Genomic DNA, 21045 nt, shown 5'->3' on the forward strand with positions numbered 1-21045 from the left:
AACATCTGGGAGCACCGGGAGAACACAGGGCTCATCCTTGTAGCGCTGGTGGTCTTCATGCTGATGTGGGGGCCCTGCTCTGTGCTAGGCTATGTGGCAGCTGTGGGTGACCTGCCTGCCATGCCGGTGGCTCTTGTGGCATCCAGCTTCTGCACCATCCTGGCCTACTCCAACTGTGCTGTCAGTCCCATCCTCTGCTTCTACCTCTCTCGCCCCTTCCTGGCAAGGCTCAGGGACCTCTTCTGCAGGCCAATGGCAGCCAGGCATCCCAGGGATGTGGGAGGGGCTGGTGTGGCGATAGAGAGCATCCAGCCTGGACATGACAGGGCCCCAGAAAGCCTATGGGGTCTGGCGGGGGTCTGAGAGGTTAGGCTGATGGGAGAGCTGAGATTCAAGAGAGATGGGAAGTCCCCTATGACATTAGATCCCATCCTCTCCATTTTACCAGTTGGGAGACTAAGATCCAGAGAGGGCAGGTAGCCCAGCAAAGGTGACACAGCAATTTAATGGCAACTAGGTCGCTGCTCCCATTCCACCTTGGGGCTCAGATGGATAACTATAGGCTCCATTACTTTCTAGTAGTATGACTTGAACAAGTCCCTTAACCTCTCTATGCCTCAGTTTTCTCATCTGGAAAATAGGATCATGATAGTACCTTCTTGATGGTGTTGTTATGAAGATAAACTTTCTTAACACATACAAAGGGCTTAAAAGAATGCTTGGTACTTAGTACATATGAGTGTTGGTCATTACTATTATTATTATAATCTTATTTTTATTAATTCAGGGGCATTTGAAGTGAGAGTGGTAAAGGGACTTCTAAAGGCAGAGAAGTGGGTAGAGGAATGATCTGGGGGCTGATCATTCCTGGGGTCCTCAATCCTGGGGTAAGGCCTGGGGATTGAATGGGCTGCCTGGGTAGGGGCTCATAGCCCAGGCGGACCCTTCAGTTGCCTCTCTCTTCTCTGCCTGTCCTCCCCCAGCTCTGTCACACACACACCTCTCAGCCCAATAAAGGAATATCATGAAGTAAAGTCAAAATGGAGCTGTGAGTCTGGGCCTGTGAATTTCTGAACGCCCTCCTTTCTTCTCTGTGGTTTCTCTTCCTAATGTGGCAGGGGCAGGGGCCTCTTTTGAGGCCCCTTCCTTCTCTCCAGAGCCAACTGGAGGTCTTCACCTCTCCTACCCCATCCCCTCTGAGAAGTTCCCCAACTCCATGACCTCCTGTGGCCTCCTGGGAAAAAGCCTCAGGCTTTTGTGTTGGCCTGGGAACCAGGGGGATTGTCTCTACTGAAATTCCCAAGACAACATGTTGTGCTTGGTGATAGTGTTACAGCTAAACACACACACACACACACACACACACACACACACACACACACACACTCCGACCCCATGGGCAAAAAGCTTAGAAAAGGGGCTTCCCTGGTGGCGCAGTGGTTGGGAGTCTGCCTGCCAATGCAGGGGACACGGGTTCGAGCCCCGGTCTGGGAAGATCCCACATGCCACGGAGCGACTGGGCCCGTGAGCCACAATTACTGAGCCTGCGCGTCTGGAGCCTGTGCTCCGCAACAAGAGAGGCCGCGACAGTGAGAGGCCCGCGCACCGCGATGAAGAGTGGTCCCCACTCGCCGCAACTGGAGATAAGCCCTCGCACAGAAACGAAGACTCAACACAGTCATAAATAAATAAATAAAAGAACTTGAATTTCTTAAAAAAAAAAAAAAAAAAAGCTTAGAAAACATTGGGATGAACCAAGTCAAAATAGTCTCTTTGCCACAGGACTAATCAAAGCCTCGAATACCCTGAAGGCCATGGGGACTCTCTGAGAGGGGCTCGGAGTGGGCAGTTTCCCAAAACCCATGCCAGGGAACCAGTGTTCCGTGGAACACACCTTGGGAAAGAACCCAGCTACCGTGTTGAGCACAGTAAAGACACTCTCGGTGCACCAGTGGCAGCAGCTCTGAGCCTCGACTGCCCTGCCAGGCGGCCTTCTCCTCCCGATGCTTTCCCACGGGAGCCCAAGGTGAGGGAAAAACGGGTCGCTGGTTATGGGAACTTTCTTCTTCTCGAGCTGTGACTCCAGCCGGTACCCACTCAAAGTGGATCGGAACGCAAGTCAGAGGGGCATCTAATTATAAGGACCGCGGTGAATCAGCTCTAATTTACCATAAAATCGTCTAAGAAGCAAGCAAGTCCCAAACTTTGGTATAATTAGTACCAATTTCTTGTGATGTGCTGGTTGGGAATGGCTGCCTGGAGGGCTAATCTGAGAGCAAACTCACCTAGAGGAGGGAGAAATCCCCTTTCCCTGTGATCCTGGTCCCTCACAGCCACAGGGACTTATATGTGAAGAGGGACAAGGAGGAAAGTGGTGTTTACTGTGCACCTAGTGCAGCAGGCCCTGTGAATGTCACACGCTTCATGCGTGCACATCTACACGTCACTCTGACCACACAACAATCCTGCAAGGGAGGAGTGACAGTTCCATCACACAGAGGAGCAGTAAGTCATCCTGGGCACATGACCTGTGAGGCATTTAGGCTGCCCCAAGAGCCCTGCTTTGGTGGCCACAGATCCTGGTCCCATTCACTGATTTGGCGTCAATACCCCAGGGTGGTAGGATTTCCTTGCTTATTGCTCCAGAGCAGGGGTTAGGCCCATGAGGGTGCAACTGTGTGTGAGGCAGTGTCTCCAGGGCCTGGCACTAACGCTCACTAAATACTTGTTGAGAGATGAGTGATCAAATGCAGTAAAGTCACCCATGGAATAATCTGATCATGTTACTCACCTCTCTCACCTCCTCAGTGGCTCCCTGATTCACTCAGAGTAATGCTGAAGGCCTTACTGTGGCCTACAAGGCCCTGAACATTCCAGATTCTTTACCCTCAACCCCATCTCCTGCATTCTCCCCTCCTTAATGCAGCTTCAACCACACTGGCCTCCTTAATGTTCTTCAAACACACCTCAGGGCCTTTGCACTTGCTGCTCCGTCTCCTTGGAGCCCTCTTGCCTCAGATATCGGCATGCCTCCCTCTCTTTGCCTCAGGGCTCATCTAACTGTCATCTCCTCAGAAAGGCCCTCCTTCCCTGACCAACCTCATTTAAAATATCACCCTGTCATTCTCTGTCCTCTTATTCTCTTATTTTTCTTGTGACTCTTATCACCACCAGAAATTATATTATTTACCTATTATGTGCTTACTGTGTTTCCCCTGTCCTATTTGTGTGTCTGTTGTAAGTTCCATGTGGAGACAGGGCCTATGTTTTGTTCATTGCTGCATCCTCAGCGCCTAGCATAGACCCTGGCACGTAGTAGTTGCTCAGTACATTTTTTTGAACAAAAGAATGGAAGAAAGAGAGAGGAGAACCTGGACTCTGTCACACAGCAACATCTGTGCTATTTTTCACAGGAGAAAGGAAAACAAGGAACTTTAGTAAAAGAACCAAATTTACTTCAGTTTAAGGCAAATTCCACACAGAGACTGTCTTAGAGACAGGCACAGGACCAGACAGCATAGAAACACCACCATCATGCATGACAGGAAGGGAAGCAGTGTCTGGCAACAGACGGGGTGGGGCCTGGTCTCCACCCAGGAACAGGAGGTTCAGTGGGCTGAGGAGCCCCATGCGGCAGGAGGGACTGGCATGCATGACCATGTGGGTAAAGGCTGGGCAGCTGGGTGGGCCCAGGGGTGAGATCATCTTTCTCACCTTTCCCACAGCAGGGGCAAGGGCTCAGGCTCAGATGCCAGAGCCCAAGGCTGAAGGACTAGGGTGGATTTGGGGTGATGGGATGGAACAGGGTGACCCTAAAAGCCAAGACGGCCTTAAGGGGTTGCACTGGTGAGGAGTGGGATGGGGGAAGCTGGGTGTGGGATGAATGTGGACTCTCAGGGTATCAGACCTGAAGGTAAACCCAGGGCCATCTGGTCAACCCTCTTGCCTTACAGATGTGGAAACTAAGACCCAGAAGGTAGAAAGGCCTTGCTCAGGTTCCCACAGCCAGCAAGGGCTGGAGGCAGGACTTGAACCCAGGACTCCCATCCCCTATCCCCATAGGATAGAAGGGCAGTGTGGGAGTGCTGGAGCTGGGCTGCTTCTTGCCCAGGCCTCCAGGTGGGCAGCAGAGGATGGTGCCCCAAGGACACTGGGCAGTCTCTGGGGAGAAAAGGGGATTCCTGGAGCTAGGAGCCAACTGCGGAGGTACCTACGGGCCCAGACCAGGGAGAGGCCTGTGCATCTGTGTGTCTAGAACCAGCGTCATACTGGGCTTGAGAGGCACCAGAAGCAACTCTGTGCCTGAAAAGCCTCCATTCCTTGCCCACCATGTGGCCTCCATCCACTATCACAGCATCCCCTTCATGGGTCTGTAGGACTCCCACTGCATGCAAGGGTCCCAGGGAGGGGTCACATGTTCAGGCACTCCTGCAAACCCAGCAGCCTCACAGGGTTCACTGGAAATGGGACAGGATAGATACCAGGTGGGGGTCAGGGGCCAGGTATAGGAGTAGACACCACAGGAGGAGGGGAGGGAGAAGGGGGCCTAGAGGTGGGAGGCTTAGCCCAGGCTTCAGGGTGATATAGGAGCAGATGGGATTACCCAGGTAATAGTTCAGGTGGGCTGAGCGGGACCCCAGTCGTCCTGATTAACATCTTCCTGGCTGGTCCAGAACCAGGTGTCAATGAAAGGAGAGAAGAGCAGGGGCGCAGATCCCCACCTCCACCACCTGTACCCCCAAACTCTAGGGGCTTGGGCAGTATGGGAAGGAGTCTCCAGAAGCCCTACCCGCTGTGGGCCTCCCAGGCACACGTGTTCCAAAGGCTGGGCAGGATGGTCTGTAGCTGGGTCTGGGTACCCCGCCTCCCTTTCTACTGGCCTAAGCCCCAGCCATCTGAGCAGACCAGGCTCAGATGTGCGTGTGCAGGGGGGAAGCAGGGGGCGTGCGGGCGGGGGACTGCGGAGGCGAGCACGCTGGGGCCGCGGGCGGGGAGCGAGGGCGGATGCCCTGCGCCTTCATGTAGGACACCAGCTGGTCGGGAATCTCAGCCAGCACATCGCGGGCCAGGCGCGCCATGCTGAGCACGTGGTTGCCCGTGCGGTCCACATAGTCCCTGAAGGGCACAAACTGTCCAGTGCGGGAGGCAGGGTCAGGCGAGGTCTCCCTCTGGACACCAGTCCCCCAAATCTCCAGGTCTGGGATCCTGTCCCACTCCTCCCCAGCCTCTGCCCACTTCACTCAAGCCCTCCCCGTCATGGTGAATTCTCTGAGGGACTGTATCAGAGTCCCTGTTCTGTCATTCACTCAACAAATAACTTACTGCACACTTATTCATGCCAGGATACGATACACCGCTGAACAAGATCCCTTCATCTCTGAAGTCCTGGCACCAAGCACAGGCATTCAGCAGGCACTCAGGAAATGTTGAAGGAATCCCCTGGCTTCTGGAAAATGGGCCCTGCGGGTCTCCTCCCACCTCTCCTGCAGGGCGCTCTCTGTCTCTGCTTCTGCTCTCCCCTTTCTGGGCCAACACCTACAGTCAGGCCCCTCTGGCTTCATCCCAGGAGATGTCTGGCCCCCTTCCCAGTGCCTCAGCCTCACTCCTGCCTCCAGGCCTTTGCATACACAGGTCCCACCTCCCAGACTGCCCTTGCTCCAGTTTCTAGCTCCCTGTCTTTCGTCTCTACACCTGGAATGACCCCTCCCCCCTAAATTTTTTTAATGGGGGAGGGGGTGGTATGGAGAATGTCAGTTTTTTTATTCTGAATCTCCTAAGCACTAGGGACTCAGTGTGCAAGAGATTCACAGAGGGATGTGCTTACTGAGGTGCATTCTGAGGCTTGACTGGACAGGGATTCCCTGAGGACAAAGACCTGTCTGCTCGTTACATTTGCCATCCTACATGGAGACGTTGATATTGATTCAATCAACCAAGCAACACTCATTCTTGGAAAGGGCTGCAGCAACACTAAAGACACCTCCCCCACCCTTCATGGGGTTTGCCATCTCACTTAGGAAGGCAGCCCAGAAGAAAATAACAGAAGGTGCAAGTAATTAGGCCTCTGTGTTCTACAGGAGACCCTGGAGGCCTGGGGCTTAGGGAGGGCATGGCAGAGCATTCCAGTCAGGGCAACACAATGTTAGGGGTGAGTCTCAGCCATGGTAGAGGTGGGTCCAGCCCTAAGACTGACTCCTGTTTCCTTCTGTGAGGCCAAGCCATTAGGGCTCCCAGTGCCTCCTTCCAGGGCCCCTTTCCAGAGAAGCCCCAAGAAGGGGGAGTTAGGTCAGCCTGCCTAGAGGGGCTCTTGCATTTTCCGTGGGGCGGGCAGGGTCTGGGCTTCACCTGGACAATGTCCCGCTCGGCCAGCTTTCCCCGGGAGGAGATCCGCACGTCATCACCATCCAGCTCCACCATGGCTATGGGGGGGAGGGAGGGGCAAAGGCATGGGGTGGGGGGACTAATTGGTGGGCACCTGGGCCTGGCAGGACAGAGACCGCCAGCCCAGACCCCCACGTTAGAGATGAGAAAACTGAGGCCAGGAGACAGGAGGAGCCCAACCACGTGAGTCTCTGACTTCCAGCCCATGGTGCCACTCCCCCACCCTCCACAGGCTCCCAGGGTGGAGGAGGGAGGAGTGACTTGGGCCCTCCTCCCCACAGCCTTGGTGTGTGGGTGTGCGGTACACACCTTGACACACCCCTCCCTGTGCAAACAAACGCACACTCACACCCTGCCTGCTCATCCAGATAGTTGCACACACCCTGATGTGAGCTCTCACTCTTTTGGGAGGGGACATTCCCAAGGGCCTGAAGCCTCTGGGGGAACATCTAGGTGGGTGGGGACTCACCATCAAACTCTGCCTGGCCCACGCCGATGATGATGATGGACATGGGGAGTTTGGCAGCCTGGGAGACAACATGGGAGGTGGGCGGGGTGGTACCCAGCCGAGGGGCCAGTTAAAAGAAATGGGAGATCACAGGTAAGGACAGGAAGGGGTGGGTCAAAAGAAGAAAGGCAGGAGGACAGGGAGGAAATGGAGGAGAGAAGGATGGAGACACACAGAGAAACACAGAAAAGGGGGAGGAGGAGGGAGAGAGGATAGCCAAGGATACAGGGACACCAGAGAGGAAGAGGGGGTGGAGAGGGCAGGAGGCAGAGGGGGAAATGGGTCATAGGTTTGCTTCTGCAAGACACCCTCTTCTGTCCCCTCTTCTGCCTCTGGACCTCCGTCATGTGGGACAGCTTTTATGTGGGCCCAGAGGGAGGGCCAGCTGTGGCTGGGGCCCCTATATAGGGAGCCATGTTCCTGGGCCTCCCCCTCTTTGGACCTCCCTCCTCTTCTACCTGGCCAAGCCAGGCTGGGGTTTGGGGCAGCAGCCCTAGAGATGGGTTAATGAGGGCACCATAGGAGTCTGGAGGGAGTGGACCATCCAGTGTGATGAAGAGGTAGGTAGAGAGCTCGCCAGCCAGATCCTTCATCAGCCGGAACCCCCTCCATCCCCCAAACCCTACTGCTGGCCCTCTAGGCTCTACAGCAAGAAGCCAGGAGTGGTCCCAAAGAGGGCAGGGAGAGGAGGAGCCATGCCCCAAGGGTTTCCCTAAAGGAGGGGGGGAGGTGCACCCCCAGGTTTCCCCATGCTCCATCCCCATCCCTGCTCACATTGACGATAGCCTCCTTGGTCTGTGCCATGTCTGAAATGACCCCATCCGTGATGATGAGCAGCACCGAGTACTGGGAGCCGTCCTGCACCTCGGCCGCATTCCTGGGGCAGGGTGGGGGCAGAGGTCTGTCTGGTGGGACTCTGGGCATGTCGTCCCCCCAACACAAGGACCCTTAACACTGGTGGGGACAGCTCTTTGGTGGGAGGGGGTCTCTTTAGGGTCAGGCCTCCCTGAAAAGCAAACCAGTGGGAAGGGACACTCCCTCCCACCTTTCTGGGAGGACAGTGGTAGAAGGAAGCAGCTTGCGAGCTGTGGGGATGGTCCAGTGACCGCCACACTCACCTGGCCACATGGGTGACCACGGGGGCGAAGTTGGTGGGGCCGTAGAGCTGCACCGTGCGCAGGCTGTGGTGGTAGGCCTCCAGGATGCCATCGATGCCACAGCACGAGGGGTTCTCCTGGTTGCCATTCTGAGGGCACAGAGGGCGAGGAGGCTGAGCCCAGGAAGGAAGGAGGGATGGGAAGGAGGGCAGCTGGGTGGTCTGTGGAGGCAGAGCCAGGGTTGGGGAGGCCGACAGGCCTGGGCTCTCCTAGACTCTTCTCTGGTGGGGCTTCAGGGGTTCGGGGCAGGGGAGGGAGCCCTCGGGGCCCACCGTGAAGGGCAGCACATGCTCCAGGTGAGCAGGGTCCAGACCTGCTCCTTGTCCTACTCCCTGTACCTGCTCAGACAGCATCCCCCCCGACCCCCAGAGCCCTGGCTGCTTAGGGAACCTCGGGCAAACCCACCACCCCCTAAAATGACTGCAGAGTCTGAGCTGCTCTGGAGGGGCCAGCGGCTGCTCCATCCTCCTGTGTCCTGTGCCCAGCACAGTGCCTGGCACCCTACGGGCATGGGAGGGACATTTGCTGTGAGTGATCCAGCAACCGACTGAGTGTCCCCAGCTCATGGGAGGGAGGGAAAGGAGGTGGCCTGAGGAGCCATCTCCACAGGGCCCCCATTTCAGACCAACCCAGGGAACTCCTGGAACTACCCGCAGTTGTCCATACCCAACCCACATCCTTTTAGCCTCATTTCTGGGGCCTTGGGGAATAGTTCAGCCACATCCCCGCTCCACCTCCACCTGGGTCTTGTTAGGAAAAGGAGGGCAGAGCCCACTGTGGACGGCTTCAGACATGGAGGGGAGGTGCTCGTGACTGAGGTGGGGGGTGGGTTTCTGGAAGCTCTGATACAAGCTCCCCTACATCCAGCAGGCAGCCTACCTCTGCAAAGACTGCACCTCAAGTCCCTGGGCGGGCAGGATGGGAATGCCCCCCACCCCAGGCCTGTCACCACACCCCCAGTCTGGTCAGCCCTCAGCCCTTCCTCCCAGGACCTCCTACCAGCGGGAACTCATGGGATACCCTGCCGTCAGGGGGTAGTTTGGCCCCGAAGCCAAGGGCGGGGAACATCTTGTCGCTGTCGTAGTGCTGGATGATCTCCCCAACGGCGGTCAGTGCGAGCGCGTAGGCATTCAGCTGGTAGGGGCTCATGTAGTGCAGGGACGTGGACTGCGAGGGGTTCCCTGCAAGACAGGGCATGGGGACATTTGCCGGCCTGGACACTCCAAGCCACCAGGCTCAGAATGCAGAAGGGGGTGTCCAAGGGAACCCCTTTCTTTCTCTCTTACCGCACATTCAATCCTTTAGCAAATCATGGCTGCTAAACCCTCAGAATACATCCAGAATCCCACCTACTTCTCCCCTCCTCCATGATACCATCCTCTTGCTCATAGGACTGCAGCAGCCCGATCTCTGTCTTTCCACCCTTGTGTCCATACTCAGCACACCAGCCAGAGCGAGTCTATGTCAAAACTCGGGCAGCTAATCATACCTCTTCTCTGCTCAAAATGCCCCAGTGCTCCCGTTTCACCAGGAATTAAATCTGAAGTCCTTACAAGGGCCCACAAAACCCCACCTGATCTGGCCTGAGGTTACCTCTCTCCTCATCTCCTACCATCCTGTCACTCACTCAGCTCTGGCCTCTCACCATTCCCACCTCAGGGCCTCGGCAAAGGCTGTTCCCTCTGCTCTGGGACGCTTTTCCACAGATGTGCACATGGCTTGCTCCTTCACCTCTTGAGGTCTGCTGTGGTCTTCCCCGAGCAGCCTATTGAAAGTTACAGCCTCCTCCATACTCCCTATCCCTCTTCCTGACTTGTTTTTCTCCACAGCCCTTGTCACCACTAATATTGTCCATATTTTAGTTACTCATTTATTAATAAGAGGCAGTACAGCACAAACTGCCAAGTATTAATCCGTTCTACTTCCTACTAGCTGTGTGATCCTGCATAAGTTTCTTAACCACTCAGCCTCAGTCTCCTCATCTGTAGAATGGGGGTAATAACAGTCCACACCTCACAGAACTGTTGTGAGGATTAAACAGACGTTATTATAACTCTCCTCACTGTTATGAATACTAAGGCCCCTCCCAGCTCTGACATCCCACCACTCTGTGATGGGAGGGCCCTCAGCCATGAGGGGGGTTTCTGACACACCTGTGGAGTACGAGACCTGGGCATCTTCTGACTGGCACAAAAATGAGCATTGAGCACTGCTAATGGGGGTCCAGAATCCAAGGAAGGTTGTGATGTCTCTAACAGTGTAAAGTTTGGCATTGATTGCTCCCGGCCACTTGGTCACAGCCTGACACTGGAGAAGGTCAGAGGAGGAAGGAAGCCCGAGCAAGGGTGAGGACCAGAGCTCCTGGGCGTTCCTGCCTCCTTGAGGACCACAAGGCTCAGTCTTGCCTCTGGCTCTCCCCTCCAGCTTGTGGGGTGGACTGCACAGGGGCTGTGCAATCTGATCCTGTGAGGAAATACCTCTGCTCCAGGGCTCTCCATGGGCCCAGAGAAGCTGTCCTATTCCCCTAGGGAGAGTGGGTATCCTCAAGGGCAAGGCTGTGGCTCAGGATATGTAGGCCCAGAGGCCGGATTTGTTAGTGACCATGATCCAATCTGGGGGTACCTTCGCCACCTTCGTTGCATCTTTGGCTCTCTAGGCCTAAGTTCCTCCTCTTCGTGAGGATGAGGCCAGAGAGTATGGGAGATCTGCTCCCAGCTAGGGCCAACTACCACAGCCCTGAAAAGCCCTCCCCTTTCCAGGCCCCCAGCCCCCATCCAGCTCCTCTGCCCATGCCCCCACTCACCATTGGAGGCTGTGAAATCGATGGCCACCGTGAAGTTGATCTGGGTCCTAGAAAAGGAAGAACAGCAGGGGAGTAACCTGGACAAAGGCAGGCCTGTACTGGACAGGGAGTGAGAAACCTGGCTTCCACCCCAGCCCCACTGCTTGTCAGGTATGTAGCCTTGGTGAATTCACTCATCTCCAGTTCTGGAAAACCAGGATAGTATCATCAGCTACACCCTCCCCCAAAGGACTATTGTGAGCATCAAGAGTTAGGCAGTGTGACAGCTCTCTGAAGATGATTATGTTCTGCTGGGCACATGGCTGCGATTTCTTATTTCCTCTCCAAACCCTGCCCCTGGGTCCACCTGAGGCCAGTGAAGTAGGGTTTCCCTGTGTTCCTGGCGCAAATTTGGAGTCAGATTCAGGGTTAAAACTTATTTGGCAAAAAAGAAAGACAAACAGGCATTGTGCATCTCCTGAGGGAAGAACAAATGAAGTCGTCTTGCCAAAAAATTGAACTGGAATCTAACTGAGCTTCTGGAACTATCTACCAGTTGTTTACAGGAAACACAGGGGATAGAGGAATATGTTAAATGATACCATGGGGGATGCAGCCAGTAAAAGCCAGTCTGTGGGTCTGTGGGAAATTCTGTAGGAGCGCTCCTGGAAGAGCACCCACGGACCAGCAGAATCAGGATCACCTGGGAATCTGTGAGGAGTCTCAGGCCCCCCTGGACCTACTGAATCAGAATCCCTTGGTGCGGTGCAGGAATCTGTTTTAGTAAATCCTTCAGATGCTTGGGGGAATCACTAGATGAAAAGATAATTAGGAATTCCCTGGCAGTCCAGTGATTAGGACTGGGCACTTTTACTGCTGTGGCAACTAATCCCATGTGCCACAACTACTGAGCCTGTGCTCTAGAGCCCGTGAGCCACAACTACTGAGCCCACGTGCCACAACTACTGAAGCCCACGCACCTAGAGCTGTGCTCTGCAGCAAAGGGAAGCCACCACAATGAGAAGCCTGCGCACTGCAACAAAGAGTAGCCCCGCTCGCCACAACTAGAGAAAGCCCGCGTGCAGCAATGGAGACCCAATGCAGCCAAAAATAAATAAATAAATTTATTTTTAAAAAAAAAAAAAAAAAAAAAGATGAGGCAGGGCTCACCTCACCTGCATTTAGCAGATGGTCCCTATCAGAAACCACAGCCCTCTTTCCACTTCATCACAGCTGAGCTGCTGCTCAGGGACCCTTCGATCTCCAGGAAAGGTGAAGGACATGGTTAGCAGGAGACCCCACCCAGGGTCTGCTGGCCAGAGACAGTCCTCCCCACACTCTTTCCCCCTCGTCTGCTGCCTGGGGGCAGAGCATTCAGTAGACTCCAAGCTCTGAGGGAGAAGGAGCCACAAGGCGGCAAGAGGTGGGTCTGGCCTGCAGGACTACAGCCGAGGGACATTGTTGGCCTGGCTCTTCCAAATAAAGGGTGAGGGGAGAGTCAGGCTTTTTTTTTTTTTTTTTAATAGTAACCTTTTATTTATTTATTTATTTATTTATTTTTTATATTTATTTTTGGCTGTGTTGGGTCTTCGTTTCTGTGCGAGGGCTTTCTCTAGTTGTGGCAAGTGGGGGCCACTCTTCCTCGCGGTGCGCGGGCCTCTTCACTATCGCGGCCTTTCTTGTTGCGGAGCACAGGCTCCAGACACGCAGGCTCAGTAGTTGTGGCTCACGGGCCCAGTTGCTCCGCGGCATGTGGAATCTTCCCAGACCAGGGCTCGAACCCGTGTCCCCTGCATTAGCAGGCAGATTCTCAGCCACTGCGCCACCAGGGAAGCCCCAGGCCTTTTTTTTACTCCTTAAGTAAAAACCCTGCTCTGGGTTCTGAAACAGCTCAGAGAAGGAAGAGACTGGAAAGCAGCTACTTTTGTGGAAAAGTTACTCCCTGCAGGCTCGCCCCTCCTGCCTAACGGCAAAACACAGGCTGCTCAGCAACCAGCTCCATCTCAGACTCTGACGTGGGGGCAGAGGTGCCCATAGCCTTCCTCCTGGTCCAGGGGGCCGGGGGAGGGAGGCCAGGGAGGAGAGAATCCCTAGACAGAGGCCTCCATCAGCTGCCTGCCTGGACACACACGTCGACCTCTCAGGTTCTCCAGAGTGTGAAGACAGCAGAGGAGGAGGGCCAGGGCTTGCCTCTGTGAGCTCCTTCTCAATGAGACAGCACCCAGCCCTTCAACTCATCCGTCTCTATCACACCTCACCTGGGAGCTGTGAGGGGGGTTCATTACTATGGAAGAAATGCAGCATGTGGTGACGGAAAGAACCCTGCCACCGACTTAAGTGCTGGGGCCTTGGACACGTTATGTAAAATGGAGATAATCATCTTCACCCAGCCCATTGTGTTCTGTAAATTGGGGGCACTATGCAAATAAGAAGGATAAACAGGATGAGGATTGTTTGAAAATTACCATGGAAGATAAGGGGTGGTTGCTTAATAGGATAGAGAGCAGAGCAGTTTGGGTGGGGGAAGGGAGCCAGGGCAGGGCCTGGAGAAGGCACAGAGGAGGGGCAGGAAAGCCTGTGGGTGACTGCAGGAAGGGCATGTGCTCAGGGGGTAGGAGGAGAGCTTGAAACCTGGGCGCTGCAGGCTCAAGGCAGCAGGGAGCCTTGTCATGAGAAAGTAAGAGTGGCTTCCCAGGGCCTGACTTTTCCCTCTGCCCCAGAGAACCAGGCGGCCAAGCGCCCGCTTGGCTGGGATGAGCCTTTGGCAACCGCCCTGCCTGTCTCCTTTCAAGACAGGTGTAGTCACTCACCTGCCTGCACCTGTGCGCTCGGCTACCCACACCCGGCCCTGGCACCTGTCCTGGCAGGGAGCGTGCTGGGTAGGACCTCACCTTGGAGTCAGGCTCTCTTTCCATGAGCTGTTGGCTGGAGCCACCAGGCTTCTCTGCCTGCCTGGATGCCGACCCTTCTGGTTCTTTCTGCTCCTTAAACTTGTGTTTGACCATCCCCTGGCTCATTTCCCAGTTCCTCCTGCCCTTTGTAGGTCTCTAATGACACTGGGAAGGTTAATCACTGCCCGCCCCCCACCAGAGAGACCCTCGGTATCAGAAGCTCAGAGCAGGAAGGAACCTTAGAATTCACTTAATTCCAACTCTCTGTGCAGAGGAGGCTGATGCCCAGGGAGGGAGAGTGATGTGCCCAAAGTAACCCAGCAAATTCAAGGCAAAGAGGGGCCTAGGGCCTGGGCCTCCTGCCTTCCAGACCGGGGCTCTTTCCACCTCCCTAAGCCCATTTCTTTTTGTCATGGAGTCCCTACCACCTGCAGGTCCCATCTCCGCACAGGGACCTCACGGGACCCAGGCTGGCCTCCGTGGCTCAGTAGTGCCCTCTGCAGCCACTCAGGATCAGGGGCATGCAGGGCTCTGGGTGAGTTGTCTGAGGGTCTGCTCAGAGCCCATGACCGCGGGCTTCGGCCAGGGCCTTGAAGAGGCCAGGTGGGGCCAGAGCTGCTCATGTCAATGTGCGGGGCCCCTTCCCTCTCCCTGAGGCCGAAGATACGAGGCTGCATCTCTTCTCACCCTCCTTTGATGTAGTCAAGAAATGTGCACTCTGACTCCACAGCAAAAGAAAGCAGTGTGACCTTGAAAACAAAAAGAAGCTTGGTCAGCGGGGAGCACTAGGCAGAGGGAGAGCATTGCTGACAGTTATGGAGCACCCAGCACATGCCAGCATTTGCCTACCTCATCGCAAACAGTGCCCACAACAACTCTATGAGGTACTATTATTATCTCCATTCTACAACCAAGGAAACTGAGGCTCAAAGAAGTGATGCAGTGTGTCCAAGGACACTACCAGGACATGGCCAACTGAGATGGGAACCCAGGTCTGTCTGGAACCAGACCCTGTGCTCTTGACCTTGATGCCAAACTGCATCTTTGGAAGGGCCCTGTCTCTGTCACTGGAGTACAGGGGCTCAAGCCAAGGAACTGAGTTTCCCCTAAGTGGACACGGGTGTGGAGTGTGGAGGGAGAGGGGGGTCTTCCTGACATAGGACTACGATCTGCCAATGCTGACAAGCTCCATGCTTCCATGTTCCGCTGTTAATCCTGAAATGTGTCTCTTTGGTCTGCAATGGTTTTAAATCTTACTTGTCCCACCTCATCCCTCTAGCGTCTTGATCTCTACCCTCTCAGACACAAGACCCTCCTGCTAAGCAGCCTGTCCTTTCCCTGGAGGTAACTGAGCACCTGGGGCCCCCTCTCCCAAGCAGAGGTCTCTTGATCGATGCCCCTGGCAGCTCTCTGGCATCAGCTTTCCAAAGACAGGTAGCTACCTGGCAGCTCGTTATGAAAATGATTTAGGATGGTGGAGACAAGTGAAAAGGTTGGCAGCTAAAATCAATTAAAGGAGGGAAGATTGGGGCGGGGAACCTTTTACCTGTGTCAGACAACTCCACTCTAGGATTTGGGACGGCCCCTACTGGTACAGATTCAGTCATCTTTATCAACTCAATGGGAGGCCAGGTAGTGCCTCTGCTTGACAAAGGGGACGAGCCATTAGCCCGAATAATGGGAGGGTCTGTGAGTACTGAGCTGGACCTGGGAAACCCCCACTCGCTGTGGTTACAGTGTTAGGCACGTGGATGGACAAAGCCTCCTTTCTCTAGGAATGGACTATGACAGTGGCCTCTACTCTGACTGTGGTCATTAGACTCCCTGGGAAGCTTTTAAAACATCTTGCAGCTGGAGTGAGGACCCCAAACCAATAATATGAGGGTTTCTGGGACAGGGCTCTGGCCCTGGATTTTTTTTTTTTTTTAGCTCCTCACATGAGTCTAACCTGCAGCCAGGGTTGAACCCTGCTCCAGGCCCTGGGATGAAGTAATTGCCTAACTTGCCTGGCCATATGGATTGACCCAGGGACTTGGTACTCAAAGTATGGTCCCCGAACAGCAGCATCAGAATCACCTTGATGCTGAGTAGAAATGCAGATTCTTGGCATTTTAACAAGATCCCCAAGAGACTCTGCACATAGTAAGTAAGGTATGAGAAGCACCAAATACAGATTCCTGGGCTCCAGCCTGGCTTTCCTAAAATGGAACCCCAGGGAACTGGCCTGAGCATCTGTATTTTAATAAGCATCCTGGACCCTGAGTGATTTTTTTATGGTAAAGATTGGGAAATACTGGAGCAAGGGAAAGTCAGGAGACCTCAGCCCAGTCCTGCTCTGTCCCTAACTCACTGTGTGACCTGAGACAAATCACACCTCCTCTCTGGGCCTCAGTCTCTTTATTTCTAAAGTAAGAAAGCTGGATGAGATCAGTGGTTTTCAACCTTTTTTTTTAGCTGTACATCTAATATTTCTTAGCTGGGGAACGTGTTGCCTCTCCTAGGGGCATTTGGGAATGTGAGGGAGAGCTTTGGGGTCTCATGATGACTGGGGCTCTATTGCTAGCTATGGGCTGAGGCCAGGGGTGCTAAGCATCCCACCATGTATGGGGAAGTCCTGTGAGACAAAGAATTATTCTTCCCCAAATACCGATAGCATCCCCACTGAGAAACACTGCAGCTTCAGACAAAGGAACTATTACTCCAAGCCTGCGTGTGAAACAATTACAATCAGAGAAGCAGTGGTCAGCCCCCTCTGAATGAGCAGAGTACTTTACAGTTTACAGTCCTGCATCTCTCATGTGTCTGCCACAGCCACCCTGTGCATTAAGCAGGGGAGGGATGATGTATTAGCCCCATTTTACAGATGGAGAAAATAAGGTTCCTTGGAGGAACGCTGGAGTTCCCTGTCTGTGACCTCTTCTAGTCTGGAGTTGCAGTTGGCCTGACTCAAATGGCTACATTTGGCTGTATTCGGTGATGGGGCTGTGGCCCTCTAGAGTGGGAGGGACACGAAGGGTACAGACTTGGGTACATTTGCACTGCAAAGACATTGGTTTGTTCTATAAATGCACTGGTGGGCTCCACCTCAGGGTCTTTGCACATGCTGATCCCTACAGCTAGAATTCTTTTTCCTCAATATCCTCAATACTTGCTCCTTCACCTTCTTTAAATCTCTGCTCAAATGTCACCTTCTCAGAGAAGCTTTCCTTGACTACTATAAATAAAATACTAGTTTCATCTCTCGCATTCCCTATCCACTTACCTCACCCTACTTCTTCCCACAGCAATCACAACCACCTGACACACACAGGTATTTGTGTGTATATTCGTGTTCTGTCTCCCCCCCCACTAGACGATAAGCACCAGGAGGGCAGGGATTTGGGTCTGTCTTGTTCCCAGCTGTATCCCTCGTGCCTGTAAAGGCACCTGGCACATGGTAGCACACAGTAAATATTTGTTGAAGAAAGGCACGAATGTCCTGAAGATCAGCCCCCAGAAGCCACTGGGCTGGTATAATCCCAGCATGGTCATGGTTAAGCAGGGGTACAGCCCACAGCAGCTGCAAGCTCTGAATTTAATTGTTGTGCTCACTGCCATGTCTACCACCTTCTAGCTCTGTGACCTTGGTTGAGTCACTTCCCTGCCTGCAGCCTTGGTTTCCGCTTTCATGATGTGATGATAATGTCTGCCTCTTAAGGAAACAACCTGTGAAAAGCACCCAAATGGGGAATTTCCCAGAGTAAGGGCCCAATAAATGCGACTCCTTTTCCTCTTCCTTCCACAGGAAGTCCCCATGGTAGTTTCTCTCTGGGATTTCTCGTTCTGTATCACAGGGCCTGATGCGTCTCCTACACGTCTACCTCCATCGGCCCCATCCCTCCCCACCCCTAACCCTCCAGGTCTGGTTCCCACACCCCGCAGGAGCACACACAGACACACATGACTCCTGCCACCAGACCTAGCTCGGGCTCAGGCTGTCTACACCCATGGCAGAAAGGGGGTGGCTACTCACTGTGCCAGAATTCACATATTTCTTTTTCTTCATTTTCTTTTTCGGGTTTACCACCTGCAGAAAAAAACCGGTTACCAGGTAAGAAGGAGCGTTTCCAAGCAGTCAGGGCTGTGCGTGGCCCTGAAGGCAGGAGAGAGGGAGGAGTCATGGGTGACTAGGTAGACACAGAAGGAAGAAAGAACTGGATTTCGGGCACAGGTGGGAAGTGCAGGTGGGAGGCTAGCAGGCTGTGCAGGTGGAAACTGAGAGCCTGGGGAGAGAAGCCCAGAACAACCTTGGAGCCAGCACAGGCATGAAAGTCACCCAGATGACGTGGTGCTCACTGACATATTCATGGGACGACAGCTTGCTAGGCAGCCTGTTGAGATGAGGGCACACTGCAGCCCCAAGACTACACTGCGTCTCAGTTTCCCAACCTGTTCTATGAGGGTGTGGAACTTTTAAAATTTACCAGACCTCAAACTGTTACTCCAAAGTAGCCCTCCCAGTGGAGGAGAATGAACATGGACTCCTGGGGGCCTGGGCGTCGCCAAAAACTCTGGCCACAAGCACATTTCTTTGAAGTCTTCTCTGTTATCTTTAAATTTGCCTGTATTCCACATTTCCACTCTCTAATTACAACTGTTTTAATATTAAAGCACTGTTTTGTTCTCAGATCTTCCTATGAAGTGGGCACTGAGAGAGCATCCTGTTTGTTCTGAGGTTTCATGCATAACCCGGCACACAGCCCTTCCCCCCCCGTACCAGCCTCTCCAGCCCTAAGCGGCTGCACCCCAACTCCTTATGGGGGACCAGCACCCCCTAGGGGCCAGCCTAGCAACCTCCCAACTCCTGAGCTGGAGTTCCAAGCCTTCTCCTCTCCCTCTCCTCAGATCCCCAGGGTCTCCAGGGCAGGTGTGGGGTCTGCCCTCCTGTGCAAGGGGGCACTGAGTGGCTCCCAGGACCAGCAGCTGTGCTGGCTCTGGATACAGTGGTAAGACATTGCCTCCCTTCCTGAGGACATCGTGGTCTTTGAGGGGGTAGGAAGTATGATAAACAGGTAATAGGTATGGGAGTGGGGTGGGTGGGTGGAGCAGGAGGACCAAGGAGAGGCACCCACTTCAGACCTTGGGGTAGAGTGGGTGTGCAGGGGGAGGCTTCCTGAGGGAAGAACATCAAAGGGAGTCTCCAAGGCCCAGCAGGCCCCACCAGGTGAAGAAGAGCAAAGAGAGCCCCAAGGGAGGCACCAGCACAAATGAAGCCACAGAGACCGAGCCAGCATGGAGGTTCAGAGAGCCTCAGATGGCGTGATGGGGCTGAAAGTGGGGATGGGTAAAGGGAAGTGGACAGGGCTAGACCCTAGGGGCTCCTAGAGCTGTGATGTATATGGCTGCTTACACACGCCCCCGGTTGCACACAGACTGCGGGTCACTGGGGCATGGCACCCGTGTGAAGGAGCTTGGACTCACCTCGCAGGTAAAGGGCCCTCTAGGATCTCAGCTGGTGTGGAGGCTCCCCCCTCCCCTGTGCGAACCAGGCAGAGGCAGTGGGTGACATGCACGGTCGGGTGTTAAGCAGGGCAGCAATGTGGTCAATTACAATTTTGGAGGAGTATTTGGGTTACTGAGTGGAGGACGGGAGAAGGCGGAAAGGCCATTATGCGGCTGTCACAAAGCCCCTACACAGGGGAGACGGTGACAGTGGGGGTAGACGGGAATGAAGGAGACAAATGTCAGAATATTTAGGTGGCAGGAGGAGTAGGATTCAGTCATGGACTGGGTGTGGGATGAGGGGCAGGAGGTGTCAAGGATGCCTCCCCAGGTGCCATGACCGCTGTGATGACAACACGGGAGGAGGAGCTGGCTGGCCAGGGGGAGAGGAGGGCTGCAGGGACTTTAGCCAGTGCATTCAGTTTGGGAAGGCTGAGTCTAAGGAGTGGCCAGAAGACAGCTGGGCATATGCGTTGGACACCCAGGCTGATGCCAGGGCCTGAGATGAGGGTCTTTCCTGGCAGAAGCCTGTTCTCTCTTCAGGCACTTCTGACTCTAGAAAGGCCTTCCTGAGCCCAAACAGGCCTCCCAGGGATGCCCTCCATGGTGCAAGGCCTGCCCCGGGGCTGCCAGAGTTTAATTCCTTTTCTACCTGATGGCGTTTCCGATGTGTAAAGACAGCACTTCTTTTCACCAGCGCTGCAGTTTCTCTCATTGATTGCAAGGGGGCAGGGATCAATGACTGAGAAAACAAGTCACTGAAGCCTGAGAGATTGTGGCCTCATCCGAGCCTGTCAAGCATCCTTAGAATCAAACTCCAAGAGACCTGACCCCTTCCCTTCACTTCCCTAAAAATCTCCTTAAAAGAGTCCAAAGATGGAGCCTGCTTCTCTCTGCCTGGGTGAGGGGACAGAGACAGCTCCGTCCTTTGTCCTTACAAAAAGCAAAGCAATTAACTGTGAGGATCAGAGCTCTTTCAAAGAAATCCATCCACGTTCCATTCTCACAAATAGCCTTGTTCAATTGAATTCAGTGTGAATGTATAATAAGCACCTACTGTGTGCCCAGGAGGGCCCAGGCCAATGTGACCAGGGCAACAGGAAGGGCTGTCACTTTGTCTGCCCTTGGGGAGCTTCAGTCTAGTTGGAACACAAGACCTGCCCACTCGGAACAGAGATACAGGTTGAGGGAGTGGATGCATGAAGGGATTAGGGTTCAGAGATGGGAGTCAAAGCCAGCTCTAGCTGAGTGATGTAAGGATAGAGCCAGTTTGTAGGATGGTTGTGAAATGTAAATCTCCTGGCACCCAAGCGCTCAACAGATGAAACTAGGAGATAGCACTGACGTAATGCTCACTAGTGGCCAGACATTGTTCTAGTAACTTATTTAATTCTCAGTGTGCATGGCAGAGAGTGGGGCAAGAACTCAGCCAGGGTCGCAAGGCTAATACATGGTGGAGTCAGGATATGAACCCTGGGCTGTAAATTAGGGTTATAAGTATCTGCAGTTCAGTAGGTCTGGCATGAACTATGCTGTCCATGAAGTTCATAAGTGGGAGAAAATAGGCCACCAGAGGAGTAGGACCTGAGCTAGATGTGGAAGGTGGGAGGGTATCCTGAGTGGGAGCACACACACAGGCAAAGGCTCAGCAGTAGAAAGTGTCCTTGGAGGGCGGACGATATTATCTCCAGAGAGATCGGGTGTCTTGTCCAAGGTTCTCTGGTCTAGATGGAGGTATCCTGATTCCTGTTCCTCTCTTTCCTTCCAGAAAAGAGAAGATATTCTGCAGGCCCTGAGACTGCTCTGATTAAAGGCAGAAGGCTACTTGAACTCAGGACCTCAGGT

At 54.0% G+C, this 21045-nt stretch overlaps 1 protein-coding gene across 2 annotated transcripts in view; it reads right to left on the reverse strand.

Annotated features, from left to right (window-relative positions):
- Positions 1-3480: 3480 nt before the first annotated feature.
- The window catches only part of CPNE5 (copine 5), an 86999-nt gene continuing 69434 nt past the window's right edge, over positions 3481-21045 (reverse strand). For both annotated transcript variants that reach the window (XM_057554986.1, XM_057554985.1), the window contains 9 exons: positions 17732-17785; positions 14407-14468; positions 10850-10896; positions 9046-9227; positions 8008-8135; positions 7664-7766; positions 6851-6908; positions 6346-6419; positions 3481-5129 (listed from right to left, as the gene is read on the reverse strand). In XM_057554986.1, coding sequence (XP_057410969.1) covers positions 4911-5129; positions 6346-6419; positions 6851-6908; positions 7664-7766; positions 8008-8135; positions 9046-9227; positions 10850-10896; positions 14407-14468; positions 17732-17785 — 927 coding nt within the window. In that variant the 3' untranslated portion in view covers positions 3481-4910. The remainder of the gene's footprint in view (positions 5130-6345; positions 6420-6850; positions 6909-7663; positions 7767-8007; positions 8136-9045; positions 9228-10849; positions 10897-14406; positions 14469-17731; positions 17786-21045) is intronic.

Source organism: Balaenoptera acutorostrata, chromosome 10, assembly GCF_949987535.1.
Source record: "Balaenoptera acutorostrata chromosome 10, mBalAcu1.1, whole genome shotgun sequence".
Classification (NCBI taxonomy): Eukaryota; Metazoa; Chordata; class Mammalia; order Artiodactyla; family Balaenopteridae; genus Balaenoptera; species Balaenoptera acutorostrata.